General features: G+C 32.6%; 1 protein-coding gene across 3 annotated transcripts in view; it reads left to right on the top strand.

Moving 5' to 3' along the window:
- Positions 1-15,385, top strand: part of LOC118188586 (ankyrin repeat domain-containing protein 27-like) — a 60,864-nt gene extending 45,479 nt beyond the window's left edge. For all 3 annotated transcript variants that reach the window (XM_085808644.1, XM_085808645.1, XM_085808646.1), the window contains 6 exons: positions 976-1,036; positions 3,787-3,925; positions 9,184-9,277; positions 9,529-9,700; positions 10,136-10,193; positions 15,181-15,385. In XM_085808644.1, the coding sequence (XP_085664770.1) occupies positions 976-1,036; positions 3,787-3,925; positions 9,184-9,277; positions 9,529-9,700; positions 10,136-10,193; positions 15,181-15,241 (585 nt within the window). In that variant the 3' untranslated portion in view covers positions 15,242-15,385. The remainder of the gene's footprint in view (positions 1-975; positions 1,037-3,786; positions 3,926-9,183; positions 9,278-9,528; positions 9,701-10,135; positions 10,194-15,180) is intronic.
- The last annotated feature ends 6,372 nt before the right edge of the window (positions 15,386-21,757 follow it).

Below are 21,757 nucleotides of genomic sequence, written 5' to 3'. Positions count from 1 at the left end.
ATATTTTAATTTATCTTAACAAAATAGTGTGTACTGAATATTTTGATTTTAATGTAGTTACTACAGTCAAAAGTTGTTAATTCGGACACCCATAATCCGGACCTCAAAGCTAAAAACTTTCTGCGCATGCGTCGCGTTGGCACAGGCGTTTTACGCGTGCGCGTAAGACCTTGACTACTGCGCATATGCGTGTGCGCAAGTGCAGAATACTCGCCTGCGCGTTTAATGTATAACGGACGGTGTAAGCTAAAATTATCTAATTATCTATTTCAGTTAATGTTAATGATTGCGTTGTTCCTTAATCTTCGAATTGGATCCCGCTTATTATTTTTTGCAGACTGTAAGAGCAGTTTTATAAAAGTAAACTTGAACTTTTGATTATGTCAAATAGAATTTCTGAAGCTGGAACTTCCAAAGGATCTACAAAACGAATGTATGTTTCGATGTCCAACAAACAAAAAGTGGAATTGCTGCAAAAAAAATGGATAAAGACATGAAGAATGTGACAGAAAGGTTAGTGAAGACGAAAAAATTTCGATTGACAAGTTAGTCGGTATTCTCGGCACAGCAATTAACGGGACTTGAACAGCGGAACTTTGTAACTGAACAAGAAATTACGTCTGTTTATAGAATTAAAGAGAAAGTATTATCACATAAAATGAAGCAACTTAAACAACTTACATTGAAAGAAATGTTTAATAAAGTAAACAAATAAATATTAAGCTTTTTTTTTGTGTGTGTGAATTTTGATACCCTTTAGATCATAATTGTTCTTTATTTCATAAATTACGGTTTCACATTTTTAATTTTAGAATTTCTGCATTCCATCTTACGAGATTTAAACTGATGATCTATAATCCGGAAAAATCGATAATCCGGAATTGCCGAAGTCCCGACGAGTCCGGATTAACGACTTTTGACTGTATTATAAAAATTTTCCTTTATTCTTCATTAAATATATTATTCTCTTTTCAGGAACTTCTTAATCAGGACATTGAACACTTTTTATTTGAGAACTGTTATCCTGTTAGTAAAGGTAAATTCTTTAAATTAGAAATAGAGTAAAACCTCCCTAAGCTGACCAACCTTGAAGGTTGTCTGTGTTTCTAGAATGCAGTTAAATGTATGCCTTAAACAGTTTGCACTGGTAGGCTTCCGACCATAGATTAAAATTGCCTGGAATTGTGAATGGTTATCTTAAGGAAGTTCTGTAATTTCTGTTTTAATAGTTTTAATTGTATTTTAGATCTTGGTGTGTGTGTGGGGGGAGGTGTTTGTAAAGTGTCATATGGCATCAGCAGGTTCTTCACACGTAGAAGATTCTTTCTTGTAATTATTGTGATTTGTCTATGTAATATAAATTCGGAGAGAAAATTCTTTTAAATAATGTTTGTAGTAATTTGATATTTCATCATCTTTTAGTGTTTAGACGAAATTTTTATTATTTCAAAGACTGCTTCCTACTGTTGTAGTAACAAAACATATTTCAGAAAAGAGTTTATATTATATGCTAAACCTCTAATTAATTTTAAATTAGTGATGTATGTGTTTATAGCTGAAGAAATGCTTTACAACTCTTAAGAAAAATTATGCAGGTTTGGTTATTGCATAAGATTTCTTTTAATGTCAAAGATGTCTTGCAAATTAATGTTCCTTCTCTGATTAGTGATAGCTAGCAGAATATGTGCTGTGTGTTATGAGGGTATTAAATATTAAAATCCCAGAATGTGTGTATTTAGATTTTTTTCATTTTGTTTCCATTTTTTTTTTTTTTTTCATCCTGAATTTTGAAGTAATTGAAATGGCAGCAATCCATTACTTTTTTAAAGCCAAATCCTTCTAGTTAGTAATTATTAGAATTACCATTCAATATCTTATCCTTCATGAAAATAATGTTAGCTGTAACCTATGATATAGCCTCCTTCTAGCTGCTGGTTTTTTGTGGGTGTATATTTATGTCTAATTGGTCTACTAGTTTTTATCTATATTTGAAAACCATTAAAATGTGTTGGCAACATTAGAATGTATTAAACTGAATTTTTCATAATTTACCATATGCCTAAGTAAGTATTAACTATCACTGATTACTTTCCCATAGCATCAATAAACTGACCTGAATATGTATAACTATCTGTATAAAAATATTTGACTAACTTTATATTCTCGTCAGATTTAATTACCTTATAACATATACCATTAAATCAATAGTAGTAAAAAAATTCCAAACATCAATATTTGTAAGCCCATCTGTTGGAAAGGTGATTAAATAGATAGGTTGATCTCTCTGTTAGTGCAGTAAGTGTTTTGCATGGATTTTTCATGGTTTTCAGTATGAGCCAGTTTCCACTGAAAAGTCCTGTGTCAGTGCATTTTTTAGTAGTAGATAGAATTTTCTTGCTTTTGGTGTTAACTAATTACTTATCTTTTATAAACCATGGTTTTGGTAATATATTATTCACAGATATTCCCAGCATTTATGCATTTTGGCGATTTTTTTCGGAGGGCCCCCAAAAAAGGAATGATGTTTTATATTAGCAAAAAATTGTGTATTACATACATACATGCATATTGTCGCATGCATAGTTTATATTTTAATTATGAATTTATCCAGAAAATCAATCTATACACTAACTTACAAATGAATTTTTGTCTCTTTTGTCCTGGTGGGAATTTCGTGACGATCGTTTTAATAATGGATGCAAAGCAGTTGTTTCCAAGTGATTTTACAAAACTGCATTCCTTCAGAAATTTTGCAGCAGTTTCTTTTAGTGCAAGCAAATCCCACGAATACATATTTTGAAATTGAGTTTAAGGCAAAATATATCACTATTTTAACTACTATCACTATTTAACGCTATTGAGTTTAAGGCAAGAAATGCGTTTTCTATAAAAGCTATTCACGTATGACAAAAAGAAAACATACAAATATAGACGATTGCTAAAACTGAAGAATTGTTATATATGTGGTTATCAGAGATTGGTGCATTTTGAAAATTTTTCAGCTGCTAAATGTAGTATGTCAGTATCCTTTTTCTTTATAATTGGGTTTAGTGGCTAATAACCAGCCAGTGTAGTTGTGCCTGTTATGAAATCTGCATGTCTGGTAAATTTGCTTGTATTCACTTTTAAATGCCATTTCCTTTACTTTTACTTGTCTGAGAGAAAGATTTGTACCATGTAATGTATAAAAACTACACATTCAAACATAATGCAGTGTCTTTTGATAACCACTTTATTGACACATAAGGTATACATATGAATATTTTCTACATATTTTCCATTGTTAAACTACAATTAGCATGAAAGCTAGATCAAAAGAAAGGATGCTTGTTTCTGAGAAGTTTCTTTTCAAATGGGAATCTGTAGAAAATTCATTTTTGCTGGATTCATTGTATTAGTTTTTCAGGCTATGAATGAAAGCATAAACAAGTTGATGTATTTAATTTAAATATAAAATGTAAGCTGACATAACAAATTAAAAAATAACTGAGTAGAAATTTAACTTTCATGTATATTGCTCAGTTTTAGCATGTAAATTATGGGCTTTCATTTTTCAGATTTGTTTTTAAGGTATAAACATTGCTTCATTTTGAGAATTAATATTTTGAAAGCAGGTTTTTATGTGTGATACTTTATACCTTTTTTTTAATCACTGATAAAATCCCATTTTTGCATATTGCTAGTATTTTTTTGCTGCCTGTGAATTTTTTATTCTGTGCTTTTTCTGGCTGTGGAAGGCTTTTTTTATTTAGATGATATAACATTTTAGTTTGCTTTTGTTTTCAGATACTCCACGATTAACTTCAGATGATTTAATTCCTCTACTTGTGGGTGTCATTATTCAAGCTAGACCGCAGTACTTAGTTAGTAATTTATATTATATGCAAAATTTTTGTTGGGAAATGTCTTCAGTTGATAAATATGGGTAAGTTTTTTTAGAAAGACTTTTTCTATTTGCATTTTAAAATTGCTGTTATATTACGATAAAAAATATCGCTTTCTTCAGCTTTAGTAAGAGTGTATTTTAATTTTATATGTATTAGAGGATAAAATAAATAATATACGAAGAGCTTGTAATACATATTTTTTAACACATTGCATTCTCTTTTCATATTGCATAAATACTTCATTGATGCTGTAAAAAATTTCTAATTTAAAACTTTCGTCTAACTAATGTGCAAGTTGAATGCTTTTCCAAATTCCCTATATTTGGAAAATAAACCTTTGAATTTGTGCATTCTTTAAAGTTTCTTCGTTTATGGTTTATAATATAGCTACTAAAATGTGATTTATATTAAATAGCTTAAACAACCACATTATTTAGCAATGCAGCAAATTTATTATTAAAAATTATTCACCGTAGTAAAACTGATTTTTCGGTTTATGGAGTAGTGAATATATTGTTTCATTTTAGAAATGTAGGTAGCATAATTGTTATTTTTTAATAGGATGGTTGCTCCTATACACTTAGTTAAATTTCAAAACATTACGGCATCCTCAGAGCTTAATCGACTTAATGCTTGCAAAAATTTGGAAGCATTGTAGTTATTAAATCTAGCGCACAAGAGATTTTCCCCTTAGTGGTTGAGAATTCCACTCCCTTGACATGGACTGAAGTTCTGTCCCCAAGGCAAAGCGGCCTCTCGCATCCCACTTCTGATTTGACCCATAGATATTGCCACAAGCAAGCCTCCAGTGAAACACCAAAGCATTGCCATAACCAGTATACTTAGCATAACACCGAAGCAAGCTGTAAATTAATTTATTAATATTGGTTATCACAGTGGTGAGCCAGAAATAATAGGAACTTGCACCTCCTGCAATGCCAACCTGGCAGAAAACTGATAGACTTCTACTACTACTGGGGTGATGGTAGTATGCTATATGGTGTGACTCCATGTGGTAAATGGTGTTGGTTGTTTTTGTTAAGGTTACATATTACTGCATATCGAACTAAAATATATTTACTATAAATATATGAGAAATTCCGTTAACAATACGCAACAACATCGAAGGTATAGAAAAAATTAATATAGGTTGTTGTCCTCATTACTTGAGAATCTTGATAGTGACAAGATAATCTCTGGTTGTAGTTTTAGAGCATTCTGAGTTCTTGCCTTCAGACTGAGTCATGCCATCTTTATTTTTCAGTTGCAATTTATGTCCTCTGATTTGTTGTAGTGAAAACAATATCAGAAGAGCCACAGGATCATTTGTCTGTCAGCCTTTTGAAATCAAAAGACTTCGGTGACAGACACAGTACAGATCACTGAAATCCCTAGACACTGACCATGAAATTTAAATTGTCGCTTTTGAAATGTCAGGGACTTTTGTCTCTCACCTTATAACAGCTCAAACAGTGCAACATGTAGGGGACTGCAAGCATGAATTTCTTATGTTTGTGTGATCTGCTGCAACAGCATTATTTTATTGGTAGTTGTATTTAAGACAGAAATCCCAGCTCTATGTATATTTGACTTGACATTACCACTTTTACAGAAATATTGAGTACTCAAAATAATTAAGTTGGGAAATTGCATAGCAAGAAGTGAATTTTGGAAAAAATTTGGAAATAAAATATTTGGTTTTCTGTCTGAAAAGAATGTCAGTTGCATCGCTGAAAAATATAAACTCTGTGTATCTTAAGAACATATTTACTGAATGCAGAGGAATAGTAAAAAAAAAATAAATAAATGAAAGTTCATTGTCTAAAAGATATGAAATAGTTGTTAATTTACTTGGAACTTTTCTTTCTATTAAGAAATTGTTTTATTGCTTTTAAAAAACTTTAACTACCTAACAATGACTCTTGAATTGTGATATGCAGCTCTTACTGACATGGAATTGGCTGCAACTAGTATTAAGTTACAGTGAACTCATATTAATTTGAACAAAGCTGAAGTAGTATGGATGATTTCAGTTACAGAGAAATGTCTTAAGAACAGTTCTATTCTTTTGATCAGTTTTGCTAATTCCTCTGAATTTGAGTGAGGAAAATCTGTTTGACGTTTAGTGTATTTTTAATTTGTTGCATGGAAATTTGCTTTCTCTCTCTCTTCTAGCCTTAGGAAATCTGTTTTACATAAAATTGAATAGAATTTTGATAAACTTCTTTTTTCTTCTGGAAGTTAGATTATATTTGCCACACATATGTATAAATATAATTAAAGTGTGTATCTAATATATCTGCGTTTGCACTTATTTTAATTCTGTGCTTGGTATACCTGTAAAGGTATTGAATATGCTGTAATTATCTTAAAAATCTCTGATGTTAAAAAAGTACTCATTAATTATGTTATTCAAAATTTAGAGGTGTCTCATTTTTTAATATTTCAAATGAAATATTAAATATAATATTACTTTCTTGTGGCTTAGCTTGAAATCACATTTTATTTTTCATGCTTTATGTTTAAATACAGTCGAATCCGGTTAATTGGACCACCAGATAATCGGACCAACCGATTTTACGGACCAAATCCTAAAGAACTGAAACAAATCCTACGTACATAAGCCTAATAATATTCGCTTATTTGGACCAAAATTTCGTTTAATCGGACCAAAAAACATGAGAGCGAATAAAAAGCAGAAGCCACAAGTTGGCCGCGTACAGCAGATGTACAGGTGGTCTGCGACATATGGAAGGAACTGTAGTTCGGGCTCCCCAGGAAAATGTTTTATGAAAGGTCAGGAATTCCTTAAAGTGCATGACAAAAGCAAAACCAGTGGGAGGTGAACATGCGCACCATTTTATTTGACCTTTCCTTGACCTGTGCCTCCGAGTTTCGAGGAAATGAACAATAGAGTGTCCGGCTCCACCTGAAAGTAATTCCCGCCTGTAAATCATGATTAAAGTTTACACGAGAAAGCTATCATTTCATCACCATTTTGGGATGATTTTAGTTCCCAAGCTTTGAATGGCAAGCATTTTATCTCCCTCTTGACCTCAACATCTTGCACCCGAAACACCAAGGTTTCTTCAGACCACTTTAGTCAGTAAACTGTGCACGTGTTTGTCTCACTTGCCAAAATGCCACGACGGGACTTGACGTTAGCTGAAAAAATTGGTTTCCTGGGTAAGCTCAAGCAACAACCACGAAACACTAGTCAGCGTCGTTTGGTGGAAATAACCGGATAGGCAAAGACTACAATTTCGCTCTTGATAAAACAAGAGAATGAGCTGTGAGAAGAATGGGCACAATATGAAAGACGAGGGGGAACTTAAAAAAAAACGGAAGCGTGAGGGCAAGGACCCAGATGTCGATGAGGCCCTTAATGAATGGTTTGCCATTGTTACTGGACAAATCTGTGCGAGTAAGCGGCCCAATGTTAAAATGCAAAGCAGATGAACTCACTAAAAAGCTGGGCCATGATGATATTAAAGCTACGGACGGTTGGTTGTCTTGATGGAAATCTAGACATGACATAAAATTCAAGAAAGCACATGGAGAGAAAGAAGTACTGATAGTGCAAATGCTGAAGAATGGAAATCAACAAAACTGCTCGAGCATGAAAATTTTTCAGCAGATGACATCTACTACTATGCTGATGAGACTGGACTGTATTATCGAGCTACGCTGGACGGCTTGTTAAGTTACAAACATGTTGCACTCTCTGGCTCCAAAAAAGCGATGTATCGCATAACTGTCTTGTGCTGCTCACATGTCAGGAACAGACAAGAGGAAGCTGTTGGTTATAGGAAAAAACCCTAAGCCTTGCTGCTTTAAAGGACTGAGGACTAGTTGTGTATTGTGCGAACAGAAATGCGTGGATGACCTCTGAACTTTTTAAAGAGTGGCTGAAGGGTTGGGACAGAGAGCTACGATGCCAGTCGAGAAAAGTGCTGCTGCTTGTTGACAATTGTGCAGCAAATTCTCATTTAGATTGCTTGATGAACGTCCAACTGGAATTTCTACCTCCCAGGATCACAGCTTTGGTCCATCCAATGGACATGGGCTTCATAAAAATCTTGAAGACCCTTTATCGTGCAAGGTTGGTTAATTGCATCCTTGAAGCCATTGAAGAAAGTTTGCTGACCTCATCGTCAAAAGCCAGCGCAGTCAGTGCAAAGGTCGACATCTTACCAGCAGTTACATTTGTGACCGACAAGTGGCGAAAAGTGAGCTGTAAGACAATTCAGAACTGTTTTCTCACTGTGGCTTTAAGCACTTGGTTTTGGAGATGAATTTGGACATGCTCATTGAAAGTGAAAATGTTGACGGACATGTGGAACTTCAACAGGTATGAAACTGCAAAGAATTTTTATCCATCAACAATGAGCTTCGATGAAAATGAAGATTAAGATGCTGCAATCATTGCTCGAGTTGCAGCAAAACACATGACAGCATCGGAAGACCAAGAAAGTGGTGATGATGATGCCGCTAATAAGTTGGTGCGAGGAAATGCATTGAAACTTTGTGCCAGTATTTCATGCAGGAGGAAATTGAAGGCAGTCCCATTGCTGCGTTAGATGTTTGTGGCGATTTCGTTCACATGCAGTCCGTCAAGAGAATGCGTCAAAGCACATTGGATAAGTTCTTCAAATGTTGACTGGAACTTCGTAAGAAATTGTTTTTAATGTGCTTCGCATGTTGAGTATCGTGGAGATTGTTTCTTAGAATTTGTTTCTAATAATTTTCCTAATGAAAAAAGTTCGACTGTATTTCTTGTTTGTACATGTATGTACACCATACATGTGTACTGCATCATAAAGTTCATAATAACATTTTAGTACATGATGTACTTGTACATTTACTGTTTGCTATATAGAGAACGTTCCGTCTTACAATATAGGACATGTTCGTGTAATCGCACCAGCCGGTTATTAGGACCAAAATGATCTCTTCTCGATGTGGTCCGATTAACCGGAATCGACTGAACTTAAAATTTTACCTTAAATTTTCCCCCTTAATTACCATTATGTGTAAGCTCATAAAAATAACCTCTCTCTAATTGTGAATCGTTCCTTCTATCATTATGCTGAATAAAGTAGTTGTAACTGTATGAATTTAAAATTAATGTTTACATTGCAGTGTTTCCTTCATAAAGCTAATGATAAGAAATTTTTAATTCTTATAAGTACTTTTATAGTTGTTGAAATTTCAGGTACAGTTAATTTTGTCTTTTAGTAATTTTGAAAGGCCTGACCTACAACTATGTTGATGGTTTTCAATTTTTTCACCCTAGGTTTAGTTTAGTAACATTCCAAGCTGCCAAAGAGTATGTCAAATGCAATGAATTCGATTTTTTAAAACCCTCATCAAGGAAAATAAAAAAAGAGGTATTTTATGCTTTTTTTCCTTCCTATCAAACATTACAAATATGTGTTGTAAAAGCAACAATTTTATTTTAGCTTCTAAGGTCATTCAAAATATTATCGTAACTTGAAATGCAGTTTTAATAATGTGCTTCATAAACATAAAACTATGAGTATGCAGTTATTTATTTTGTAATCTTGAATGCATGGTATTAAAAAGTTCACATTTAATTCTATTGTTTTTGAAAATTTAAAGTTGTGTCATTTTATTATAGTTATCTTTAGGTGAACTAATGGAAGTTGCAGTTGAAATGCAAAATAATACCAAGCCATCTGTTGAACCCAAACCTGCACAGTGTCAGTCACCCATTGATCATCAGCTTGAAAATGTCACAAAAATGATAGAAGCCTCAACAAGGGAATTAAGAGAATGGACACATCCTAAAGGTCTTATATTTTGAACTGCTATTTTCCTTTTTTCTTTTCTCTTGTTGTGTTTATCTATATTTTAAGTTTAGTTGTTGATTCTGAGGAGGGTTGAGCTTCTTGTAATCATAGTTATTTCTATGATACATAGATCTGACTTTAAATGTTGCTCTATATAACTCTTTGTATATTACTTGCAAATTTACTTATTATTCAATAATAAATTTACCTTTTGATAAATACTTTTATGTGGCTTTAGAATTTGAATCAAGTGTAAACATTATTTTCCTTATTGTATTTTCGTAGACTTTTCTAGTACTTAAAATCAGTTATTTTAAAACAGCTGAATTTATTAGCTCGAACTGCAATTGTGATAAAAAAAATTTCAGTTTTTGTCAATAATTCAGTTATGTGTTTGCTTTTCCTCCATCCTGTTACAAATTATGAATTTTTCAGATTCTAGCTCCTTCATGAAAAAAAAGATTACAAAAATAAATGCAGAAGAAAATGTTGGGTAGGTTAATTTAATTATATTCCTTTATCTGTTGCTGCCAAATTATCTGCTTTGTATAATTATTTTGCTCAGTGTATGCCCCAGTATATTTAATAAATTAAAGATCATTCAATTTTATTTAATGCAATAAAATAGTTAATATTGTTTGGTGATGCTAAATTATAAAGTATTGTTTTTAAAATGTTGAAATTAACAATAATGTTGAAGTTCAAGCTATATGTAGAGCCTGCCAGCAGCTGAGTAGTAAAATCACCGAGTGCTAGTGGTTCAGTGGAAGTTTAAAATCCTGGTGAAATCATGGCAGTTTTTCAAGGTTTTCACCATGTGTAATGTGAGAATGAGCCAATTTCTATAAGGAAGTGTGTCTTCCATGAAAGCATCTCCACCCTTAGACAGGTGAAAATGGATTCGGACATAAGGGCGGCTTACATAGACTAATCGGGTATTGTCCAGATCCCTCAACTGTTTAGTGCAACACTTCCGGTGCTGCTACATATGCTGATGAAGACATTATAAATTTTACACATTGTTACACAGACACTAAATAACTAAAAAATAGATATTCAGTTCATGAAATTTCACAGATATTTACAAACACTTACATACTACACAAATATTAAAAGCGAATGTTGACACAACTTCTAAATACTAATGCAAGTCGTTACACAAATGCACAGATACTAAATACACTACTACATACTACACAGATACTAGATACTGATACATACTATATACATTATTATTTACTACACAGATATTAAATGCAGATGCAGACGCAGATATCCTTAGACAGATGGCCTTCATGTACTTTGTTGTAACTTAAATAATCCAAAAGCTGTATGCATTTAGTTAAATTTTTTAAAGTTTTATCCATAGCCTTGAGCTCCTGTCATGCAGTGCTAAATTTCTATGAAATGCTTTACAGTTGAATATTTGCTAGGAACCCTAAAAATGTGAAAAAATTCATCTTTTCGAAGTTGGTTTTTGATGCAGATCACTTTCAAAATTGCATAGATATGTAAAGTATAAATCCCATTAAATAAGTAGTTTGTGTTTAAATAATCATAATGTGTATTGGGTACATGTGTATTTAAAGCATCCACTATTTTCCTTTGTAGATAGGTCTTATTTCGTAAAACAAACTGCTTGTAAAAATGCTACTTGGAGACTAAGACCATTAAAGGTTAAAAAGCAGTGGACATGAGATAGCAGAATATTATTGCTGCTTTATAAGAAGAGAAAAGTTTCAAGCTTTTCATGCATTTTTTTCAAAAACTAATAATCTTTGAAGTGAAAGCTCCATCTAAGTACTTTAGCAGTTTTGTTTGTAAAGCTGATAGGCATATTCTGTCTATATACTATACATTTACCAGTTAAATTACTTCAAGTGTGCATGAACTTAGAATGAAGTTTGTGTGTGCATGTGCCCATGCATATACAATGAAGCCAGTTTTTGTGCATAATATTTCAGTGTGTTCTTATAACAACATTTGTATTTAAAACATGGTCATTATTATGTTTATTCTAAAGTGTTTTAAATGTAGTTTTTATGTGTAAATAATGATATATGATTTGTGGTAAAGTGATATTCATATTTTATTGAATGATTTATCATTAAAAGATCTGAGGTGCATTGTATGCTTATTGAACACAAATTGGTTTCATTAAATAACTACAGTAAATAAAAATATTGCAATTTTAAAAAAATCAGCTTGGAAGAGTTTGATGAAATTTGGAGGGAGTGAATGACATTATGAATTTCTGTAATTGCATAAAATTACAAGGTAAATAAGCTTTCAGTGATGTATAAAAGGGTACATCAGGAATGAAATTGTATTTTATAGTTTTTAAAGGTATATAGCAGAATTGTACTTGTTGATGATTGATCCCGTAAGAAACTGGGTGTTCCCAGAAAGTTTCAGCTCCTGTATTAAAAATGTTAATTGAGCTCAAAGAGTGTACAACTGAAAGAGAACTTCATGTAATGCATTTTGATATAAAGAGCTTCGTAATTTTAAAGAGAAATGCTCTCTATTTGCAAGAAAGAAGTGTTTGTCACATAAAGACATGAGATTGGGCATGATACACAAATTTTTTTCAGGTAGCAGATATACAAACTTTATTCAAGTAGCAGACCAGACACTGAGATAAATGCAAGGTTGATAGAGATTATTTTGAGAAATAAGGCAAAATAGAATTATAATAGCTTTTGGATTTATGTTTGATTTAGTATTGAATTATTTATTAATTTTTCCCATACACTTTAAATGAGAAGCATTTTTGATTGGAGAAATAATTCATAACCCCCTTTAAAAAGAAAAAAGTTCAGAATGCAAAGTACTTGATTAGTGATCATACTGCTTTCAGCAGTACAGAGTGAACCATAGTGTTGAACTGTTTGTGTAGCTGTCAGTTAAATCATTAGAGAGTAAAAATGATTGTTACATTAAAACATGTATAAATTCTCTGTAGACATTGTGTGCCAGTTTGAGGATGACAATATACTTCCTTAGCGCACCTGAAACGCATGCTTAAATGAATTTAATAGAAATTGAGCTGGTTATTTCATTTGTATCCAGGTCATCAGCATTCTGTATTCACGTCATATTTAGGAGGAAGTCTGAAGCTCTTTCCAGAACCATTGGAAGTGTGGAGAAAAGTAAAAGGTTTCTAGATCATATGAGAGCTTTTGAAGGTCGAATATTTTTAAAGAAGTAAATTTATCTAATTTCCTTCCCCAAATTGTATTTTGTCGTTCAAAGTTTTGCAACAAAAGTGATTTTTCATCACTGAAACAGGACCTAGTTAGGCAACAAGGACTCTAGACACAGCATCCTTTTCAGTGATCCACAACAGCCAGTTTTCAAGATTTTATGGGGAAAAAAAAATGGACTTGCAAGAAAGGATGGCTTAGGGCTACCCAGTTTATAACCAGTGTTTGCAATGTATCCACTTGTCAGATTTTAATAGTTTATTTTGGGTAATAAAATTAGTCGATTAGAATGAATATTCATTATGAAGACAAAAGTGTATTTGTGACAAAGACATCTGTATCACTTAAATGGTGACAGTTTAGCATATGAGAAGATTTATTTAATGAATATTTTCATTCTTTTAAAGGTATTAGCTGTTTTCCTGTTTCTGTTGTCACTGCAGAAGTAAGGTTGTCTTGCTTTAGATGGTTAACATCAAATTTGAGAATTATAACATCTGTGTACTAAATAAAAAATGTATTTGCTTTCATTACACATACATTGGAAAAACATGCATGTGATGCTAAATGAATTCTTGAGAGATTTGCTAATATGACAAACTTTGATTTTTATTTTCAACATAAAATTATTCATCTAATTGTATTCATCTAATTGTATAATTATTCATCTAATTGTACTTGCTAAAAACTTGTGTTGTTTTGCCATTTAATAAGATTACTTGCCATTTTTTTTAAACTGTAAAATTGAAGGAAAAAAAGGTTTTGTAAATGTAAAACCTTTAAAAAATTGAGTTATTTATTGCTCAACTAAATTCTGTTTTCCTAATTAAGAAAGACCAGTTCAGACATAAATGATAAATTAATTAAAAGATAATACTTGACTAAAATTCCTGCAAAATTATTGGTAATCATAAATTTTTTAGTGCCTGTAACTAGTTTCAACTAGAAGACAGAGTTTGTATTTGTGCAGAAAATTACATATGCTGATGTTAAAACACAGACATTTATTACCTTTTGGAACAAAAAATGATAATCAAATCTCCTCAGATTCATTTTTCATTCAAGTTGTTAGAGGGTACCATGGCACACCAGTTGAAATTTCCCAAGAACCATAGAATTATGTAAACTGCTGTTTAATAATTTTAATTTTTAATTTTTTTATAGTGCCTGTGACTAGTTTGAACTAGAAAACACTGTTTGTGTATGTTCAGAAAATCACATATTCTGATATTAAAACACAGACCTTCTACTACTTTTCTGAACAAAAAATGCAAATCTTCTCACATATGTTTTTCATTCAGGGTGTCAGAGGGTATCATTGCATACCAGTTGAAATTCACCAAGGTCCGTAGAATTCTGTAAACTGCTATTTAATAATTTTAATTTTTTGTAGTGACTGTGACTAGTTTGAACTAGAAAACAGTGTTTGCATTTGTTCAGAAAATTACATATTTTGATATTAAAACACAGCAACGTAATAAGATGCAAAAATAACAAAATCTTATTATTCCAAGGATGTTTGACTGAATTACCAAAAAATCAACAGATTACCATAACAACCCCAAGTATAATTTTATTCACCAACTCAGAAGTAGTCAAAAACTCATTTATGTGTTTTTAAAACAAATGTGATTCCAAAGATAAAAACTGTTGCCAAAAATGACAAAATAATGTGCAAAGTAAAACATTTATAATTATTAAAATATTTGTGAGTAACTAATTATTTATGTTTTATGCTGTTACAGTTTACACAGCTTATATAGATTGAGCAAGTAAATATCTTATTTGTATGTATGCTTTTGATGATGGCACTAGTCATTTTGATGCTATGTAATGTCTTTCATCAATGAGGTGTCAACTTGTATATGGTAAATTCAAGGGGAATTTATTAATTTGCACTGTGCTTACAGCAAAGAAATGAGAGAAAATGTAACATGTTTAGGGTGAAAGTTTGGATTTCAGAATAGTCGCCATTGCCTAATTTTTATATTTTAATTTCCAAATTTAAAACTAGTAGTAGCTGAAGTGTTGTGTACCTGCGTAATTAGCATTAGGCAAGAAGCAAATGACATGAATTAATTTTGAAATGAATCTGTTTAGACAGGTTTTTATTAGCAGGTACTATTTTTAGGACAGAAAGGATAAATAACGAAATTAAAAAGAAGACTTAAGGGACTATTGCAAAAATTGTATTTTGATTTACATTATTTTGTTATTTTGCATGTATACTCAAACTTATGCCTTCATTCACTGTATTTTGCATTCTCTTTTTAGGGATTTTCTCTCCAGCTTAAGGCAAAGTAGTCTTGGTATAAGCTATGGAAAGCAAAGTTGAAAATGAAAAAGATTTTAACTGTTTAATGAATTTTTTTAAGATTTAACATTTTGTATTTGTGGTTTTCAGCCTGATTATTACCCAGTTATTGACTGTGAATATTTAAAAACTGCCTTATTGTGAAATAAAAGTTTTTGTTTCTGATTTACTGAAATTTAAGAATTAGTCTTATGGTAACTTTTAGTAAATGCACATGCTCATGATAATCAAAATTAGATTCGCTAAAAATTTTCCACATTGAAAATGCATTGTTACTGAATGTAAGAAATCAGTACTCTGAACCTTCCCATCTGGGAATAATGGCAGCTATATATCTGGGCAGAATTACATTGGCAGTTGTGGGTATTGCAGTTTTTGTAGCTTCATTTCAATGCTAGAATTCAAATGTTGTGCCAGTCTTTCTGCAGTCATTGACCAGATTTTTCATTTGATGAGAGATCTAGGAAATATGGGGTCAAGGCAGGTGTCGAACATCTTGTGTGTTAAGAAATTGTAGAACATTAGTCTTTATGCTGCTGCTTTGAGAGAGGAGGTAAAAAAAAAAAAAAAAAAAAAAAAAAAGGAGGTAATGAAAGCCTCAATAATATGGTACAGCCACAGGCACTAAAGCTGCAATGATTACATAACCTGCATAACATAACCTAAAGCTGCAATGATTACATCCAGGGTTGGGGTGAGGGGGATGTGTACCCATTGGTATTTTACACTATCTTTCAGTAAGTGTTTGGACTATTGTGATAGAAAAGAAAAACAAAATTTATTCATATTCAATAGTTGATAGAGCCTCCATCCTCTGGGACATGCTGTTCACAAGCTCTTGTATTGATGTTTTTTTCAGTTCAAGTTGGAGAAGACATGCAAGCTCCTTTACCAATATTGGACACTTGTTGCACCCTTTAATTTGGCGATGCAACTTGTTCCAGAGGTTCTTGATGGAGTTCAAGCCTGGGTTCTGGGCAGGTCAGTCCATTCAGTTAACCCCATTGTCACTATAACCAATCCATGTTGGACCTTGCAATATGACAGCTGCCATTGCCATTGCCATCCTGAAAGTAATGCGTAAACTTTTCCCAACGTAGGAAGCACACTATCATCCAGAATAGTGTAGTAGGCATTGAGCTTACCATGAATTTGGACCAAGGGTCTCAGTTCATCCCAAGAGAAACACCCCCCAGACTAATTCCACCTTACTGTGGACACAGTACATTCTTGTAGGAGACATTCTCCAGGCATATACGAGACCCTGCCATGCAAGCGGTAGAGGGTGAACCTTGATTTGTCACTCCAGACAACCCATTTCCACTGATTTGCAGTTCATGGTTGATGTGAACTATGTTAACCAAGCATTGAGGTTGGACAAGGCTTGTGGATGGCAGTGTGACCATGAAAACCAAGGAGATGTGCCCCCTTACAAATGCTATTCATCAAACAATGCTCCCAGATGCCTGTTGAAATTCCTGGAGTATATGGGCAATCGGTTGGGTGCAGTTCTCTCGAATTTCTCTCGTCAGCACCTGTCGGTCTCTTATCTCCTAGTTCTCTAGTTTCCTGGGTCTGCTGATTTGGGACACATTCTGACAATCACCACTCAACTTTGACTTCTGAATCACATAGGTCACTGTCGATTTTGAGTAATTCATCTCGCTAGATATGCCCCTTAAGAATTGTTCATTTCTGTGATGCTCCACAATTACCCCTTTCTCGAAATCAGGTAACTCTGCACTTTGTGGCATTTTGCAAGCTGCTAACACAAATGTTGTTTTCTACACAATATTTAATGGCAGAGGGTGTGACATGTATCAGAACCGCAGATATTGGCATTTGTCCAAATACTTATTTCTGGATAGTGTATACCATAACCCAAGTTCTGAGTTGCTATGATGATGAATGATGCTGACTTCCAACATCGTTCTTCCTTTTATTCCTCTAAACATGGATATAACCATCATAATGCTGTAGGCAAAAGCTGGCATTATTCCATTGAAGCCTCTATTTGCATTGCTCTATGCCCCACTGTAGGTGATGATTATTGTGCTGGAAACTGAAGTGGTGGTTGCCTTCATAACAACCTAGACACAGAAAAATGGAAAATAACCGTCATGGGAGGTACTGAGAACTTCGGTTCCTTTGATTGATTCACTTTCCTTTGGTTCATGTGACCTTCCTGGACCTATGAATTGGAAATTCTAACAGTCATTGAATCTTGTCCAATCCAAGAAGCTGTTGCGTATAGTAATCCAATCCCGGTAATCTACACCACTACTGTGATTGAATTCTGAGATCTGCTGGTATGAATTACATCTTGCAGAAAGCATAACCTCCAGCACAAAACACGATGGGTATATGCGATTCTGAATGAAAAATCGCCGTTTTAGTTGCCTTTTTTTACAACTTTGAGGGGTTGCTTCTCTTGCCTATAATATGTACATCTGTAAAATGCATATTATTTGCATAAACCAGCATATTTTATATTTTGCTACTTTATTCATGGCATAGTATTTTATGTATCATGGTCAGCAACTCTATATAATTCTAATATGTATCTGCCATGCGTATATTCTACATATGTGATCAAGTATTCTGCATATTCATGATCAACAATATATCTAGTGTGATTCGCTACTATGTGGACAAAAGTTTAGAGAGATACCCAAGTAACATGAAGATGTAGCAATGTTACTGTGCACGATGTTGCAAACCCATTGGATTATGCCATCTGTAAGGTGACTAACTATCTGTGAAATTCCTTTTTTCTTTGTAGTTCTCACAAAGACATTAATTTAGTGTCTGTATCTATACTTTTGCATCTTTACCCACACATATTTTTCCACAAAAACATTGCTTTTGCATCTTTACACACCACATTTTCATTGCAAAAATTATATTACGTCATAACAATAAGGTATTGCAGTTTTTTAAGTAATGCTGTGTAAGACTCTACCTTTTTTCTGTGACTGCTGCAAAGTCATCAGAACATGTTGACTCTAGATTTGGAGCTATCCTTGAGAATGAACAGAAAATTTCATCCTGAAGAATGTATTATAATCACTATGTGGTGTTAAGTAATACATTGAAAGATCAAATAACAGAATAATGAAATATGAGAAACTTATTATGCCTTACCTACATGCTGTAAATGTTTAAGAGTACCACCAGTGATACATCTGTCATAATCTACCATCACATGGTATCCTATTTCCCATGTTTTGGTCGTACAGCAAATGCCCATTGAATATAAACTAAAGCTTTAAAACCTAAGCATGTCAAAATAAGAATTTACTAAATTATAAAAGGAATGCTTTTGAAAAAATAGTTGCGTAATACATCAAACTGAGAGAATAAAAATGGCTTTTAAGTGATTGTTTTAATTTAGTTTTTCGACTAAAATTTTAAATGATCTTTTAGGAGGAATATGGAAGCACACTGGTTACATTTTATAATAAATTTGACATCAGAAGCAAGAAAAATAGATTTATTGAAAACTTGACAGCCAGTTTTAGTGCAAATATAGTTTTGAATGCATACCACAAACTTCAGGGCTAGATTCTACTGTTGTACATTCCTGCACACTCACATAAGTACAGTATAATGTTTGAAATCCGAAATTGTCAGGACTTCTGGATTTCAGGAAATGGGGATTTTTGATGATTAGTTTAATAAGATGACATGCAGACTGTGCAAAATTGTGGCTTCATTTATTATTTGTCAGAAGAATGCTAACCCTCCAGCTAAACTAGTGTGGTTGCACTGGATGGTAGAATTCAGGGTTAGCAAAATTTTAGAGTTTAGATGAGTATGAAGCAGCAAAAAGTAATTATGGCAAAATTTTGTAGAACTAATAGAGGGACTAAGCGGGAGAATTTAGGAATGTAATTATTCACATCCAATAGCAAATGCTTAGTGCCAGCCATTTCCCCCAATCAATTAAAAGCCTAAAGTGTGATCCTGGCCAACATCAGAATAATTCCAATCAATATGTTATTTTTGGTTATGGTACAGCTCCCTTACTAGCAGGTGTTTGGCAGTTGTCTCAGTAAAGTGGGAGAAAAATCACAGTTGAGACCCACCTCCTTTTTGTTGAGTATTTTATTCCTAATTTTTAGATTTTGTTAGGATGTTTTTTACTATTATATTTATGGCTTGAGGGTTTAGAGGTCCAGATTTTGAACTTTGTACTATACTAGTTCCAGATATGTAAATGAAATAGAGCCAGAAAATATGAGTTAAGGATAATATATAGAAAAATGTGGATGTTGTATGTTTGTTAAATACCGTTAAGACAATCTGGGAAAAGAAAAATCATATTCTGACATTGTTAAACTAGACTAGCAGTTACTTTCCCATATGCTATGAAATATGAAATCTGCCAACAGCAGTTAATATCTAGATTTTTGTGGAGGGGACAGATTATTAAGCTTTGAAGAGTATATTTGTATGCTTATTGAACACAAATTGGTTTCATTAAATAACTACAGTAAATAAAAATATTGCAATTTTAAAAAAATCAGCTTGGAAGAGTTTGATGAAATTTGGAGGGAGTGAATGACATTATGAATTTCTGTAATTGCATAAAATTACAAGGTAAATAAGCTTTCAGTGATGTATAAAAGGGTACATCAGGAATGAAATTGTATTTTATAGTTTTTAAAGGTATATAGCAGAATTGTACTTGTTGATGATTGATCCCGTAAGAAACTGGGTGTTCCCAGAAAGTTTCAGCTCCTGTATTAAAAATGTTAATTGAGCTCAAAGAGTGTACAACTGAAAGAGAACTTCATGTAATGCATTTTGATATAAAGAGCTTCGTAATTTTAAAGAGAAATGCTCTCTATTTGCAAGAAAGAAGTGTTTGTCACATAAAGACATGAGATTGGGCATGATACACAAATTTTTTTCAGGTAGCAGATATACAAACTTTATTCAAGTAGCAGACCAGACACTGAGATAAATGCAAGGTTGATAGAGATTATTTTGAGAAATAAGGCAAAATAGAATTATAATAGCTTTTGGATTTATGTTTGATTTAGTATTGAATTATTTATTAATTTTTCCCATACACTTTAAATGAGAAGCATTTTTGATTGGAGAAATAATTCATAACCCCCTTTAAAAAGAAAAAAGTTCAGAATGCAAAGTACTTGATTAGTGATCATACTGCTTTCAGCAGTACAGAGTGAACCATAGTGTTGAACTGTTTGTGTAGCTGTCAGTTAAATCATTAGAGAGTAAAAATGATTGTTACATTAAAACATGTATAAATTCTCTGTAGACATTGTGTGCCAGTTTGAGGATGACAATATACTTCCTTAGCGCACCTGAAACGCATGCTTAAATGAATTTAATAGAAATTGAGCTGGTTATTTCATTTGTATCCAGGTCATCAGCATTCTGTATTCACGTCATATTTAGGAGGAAGTCTGAAGCTCTTTCCAGAACCATTGGAAGTGTGGAGAAAAGTAAAAGGTTTCTAGATCATATGAGAGCTTTTGAAGGTCGAATATTTTTAAAGAAGTAAATTTATCTAATTTCCTTCCCCAAATTGTATTTTGTCGTTCAAAGTTTTGCAACAAAAGTGATTTTTCATCACTGAAACAGGACCTAGTTAGGCAACAAGGACTCTAGACACAGCATCCTTTTCAGTGATCCACAACAGCCAGTTTTCAAGATTTTATGGGGAAAAAAAAATGGACTTGCAAGAAAGGATGGCTTAGGGCTACCCAGTTTATAACCAGTGTTTGCAATGTATCCACTTGTCAGATTTTAATAGTTTATTTTGGGTAATAAAATTAGTCGATTAGAATGAATATTCATTATGAAGACAAAAGTGTATTTGTGACAAAGACATCTGTATCACTTAAATGGTGACAGTTTAGCATATGAGAAGATTTATTTAATGAATATTTTCATTCTTTTAAAGGTATTAGCTGTTTTCCTGTTTCTGTTGTCACTGCAGAAGTAAGGTTGTCTTGCTTTAGATGGTTAACATCAAATTTGAGAATTATAACATCTGTGTACTAAATAAAAAATGTATTTGCTTTCATTACACATACATTGGAAAAACATGCATGTGATGCTAAATGAATTCTTGAGAGATTTGCTAATATGACAAACTTTGATTTTTATTTTCAACATAAAATTATTCATCTAATTGTATTCATCTAATTGTATAATTATTCATCTAATTGTACTTGCTAAAAACTTGTGTTGTTTTGCCATTTAATAAGATTACTTGCCATTTTTTTTAAACTGTAAAATTGAAGGAAAAAAAGGTTTTGTAAATGTAAAACCTTTAAAAAATTGAGTTATTTATTGCTCAACTAAATTCTGTTTTCCTAATTAAGAAAGACCAGTTCAGACATAAATGATAAATTAATTAAAAGATAATACTTGACTAAAATTCCTGCAAAATTATTGGTAATCATAAATTTTTTAGTGCCTGTAACTAGTTTCAACTAGAAGACAGAGTTTGTATTTGTGCAGAAAATTACATATGCTGATGTTAAAACACAGACATTT

This window comes from Stegodyphus dumicola, chromosome X1 (assembly GCF_044657685.1).
Source record: "Stegodyphus dumicola isolate Sdum_Otavi_A_Nest chromosome X1, ASM4465768v1".
Taxonomy (NCBI): domain Eukaryota; kingdom Metazoa; phylum Arthropoda; class Arachnida; order Araneae; family Eresidae; genus Stegodyphus; species Stegodyphus dumicola.
Note: the sequence above shows the minus strand (reverse complement) of the source record. Positions and strands in the feature narration are given on the sequence as shown.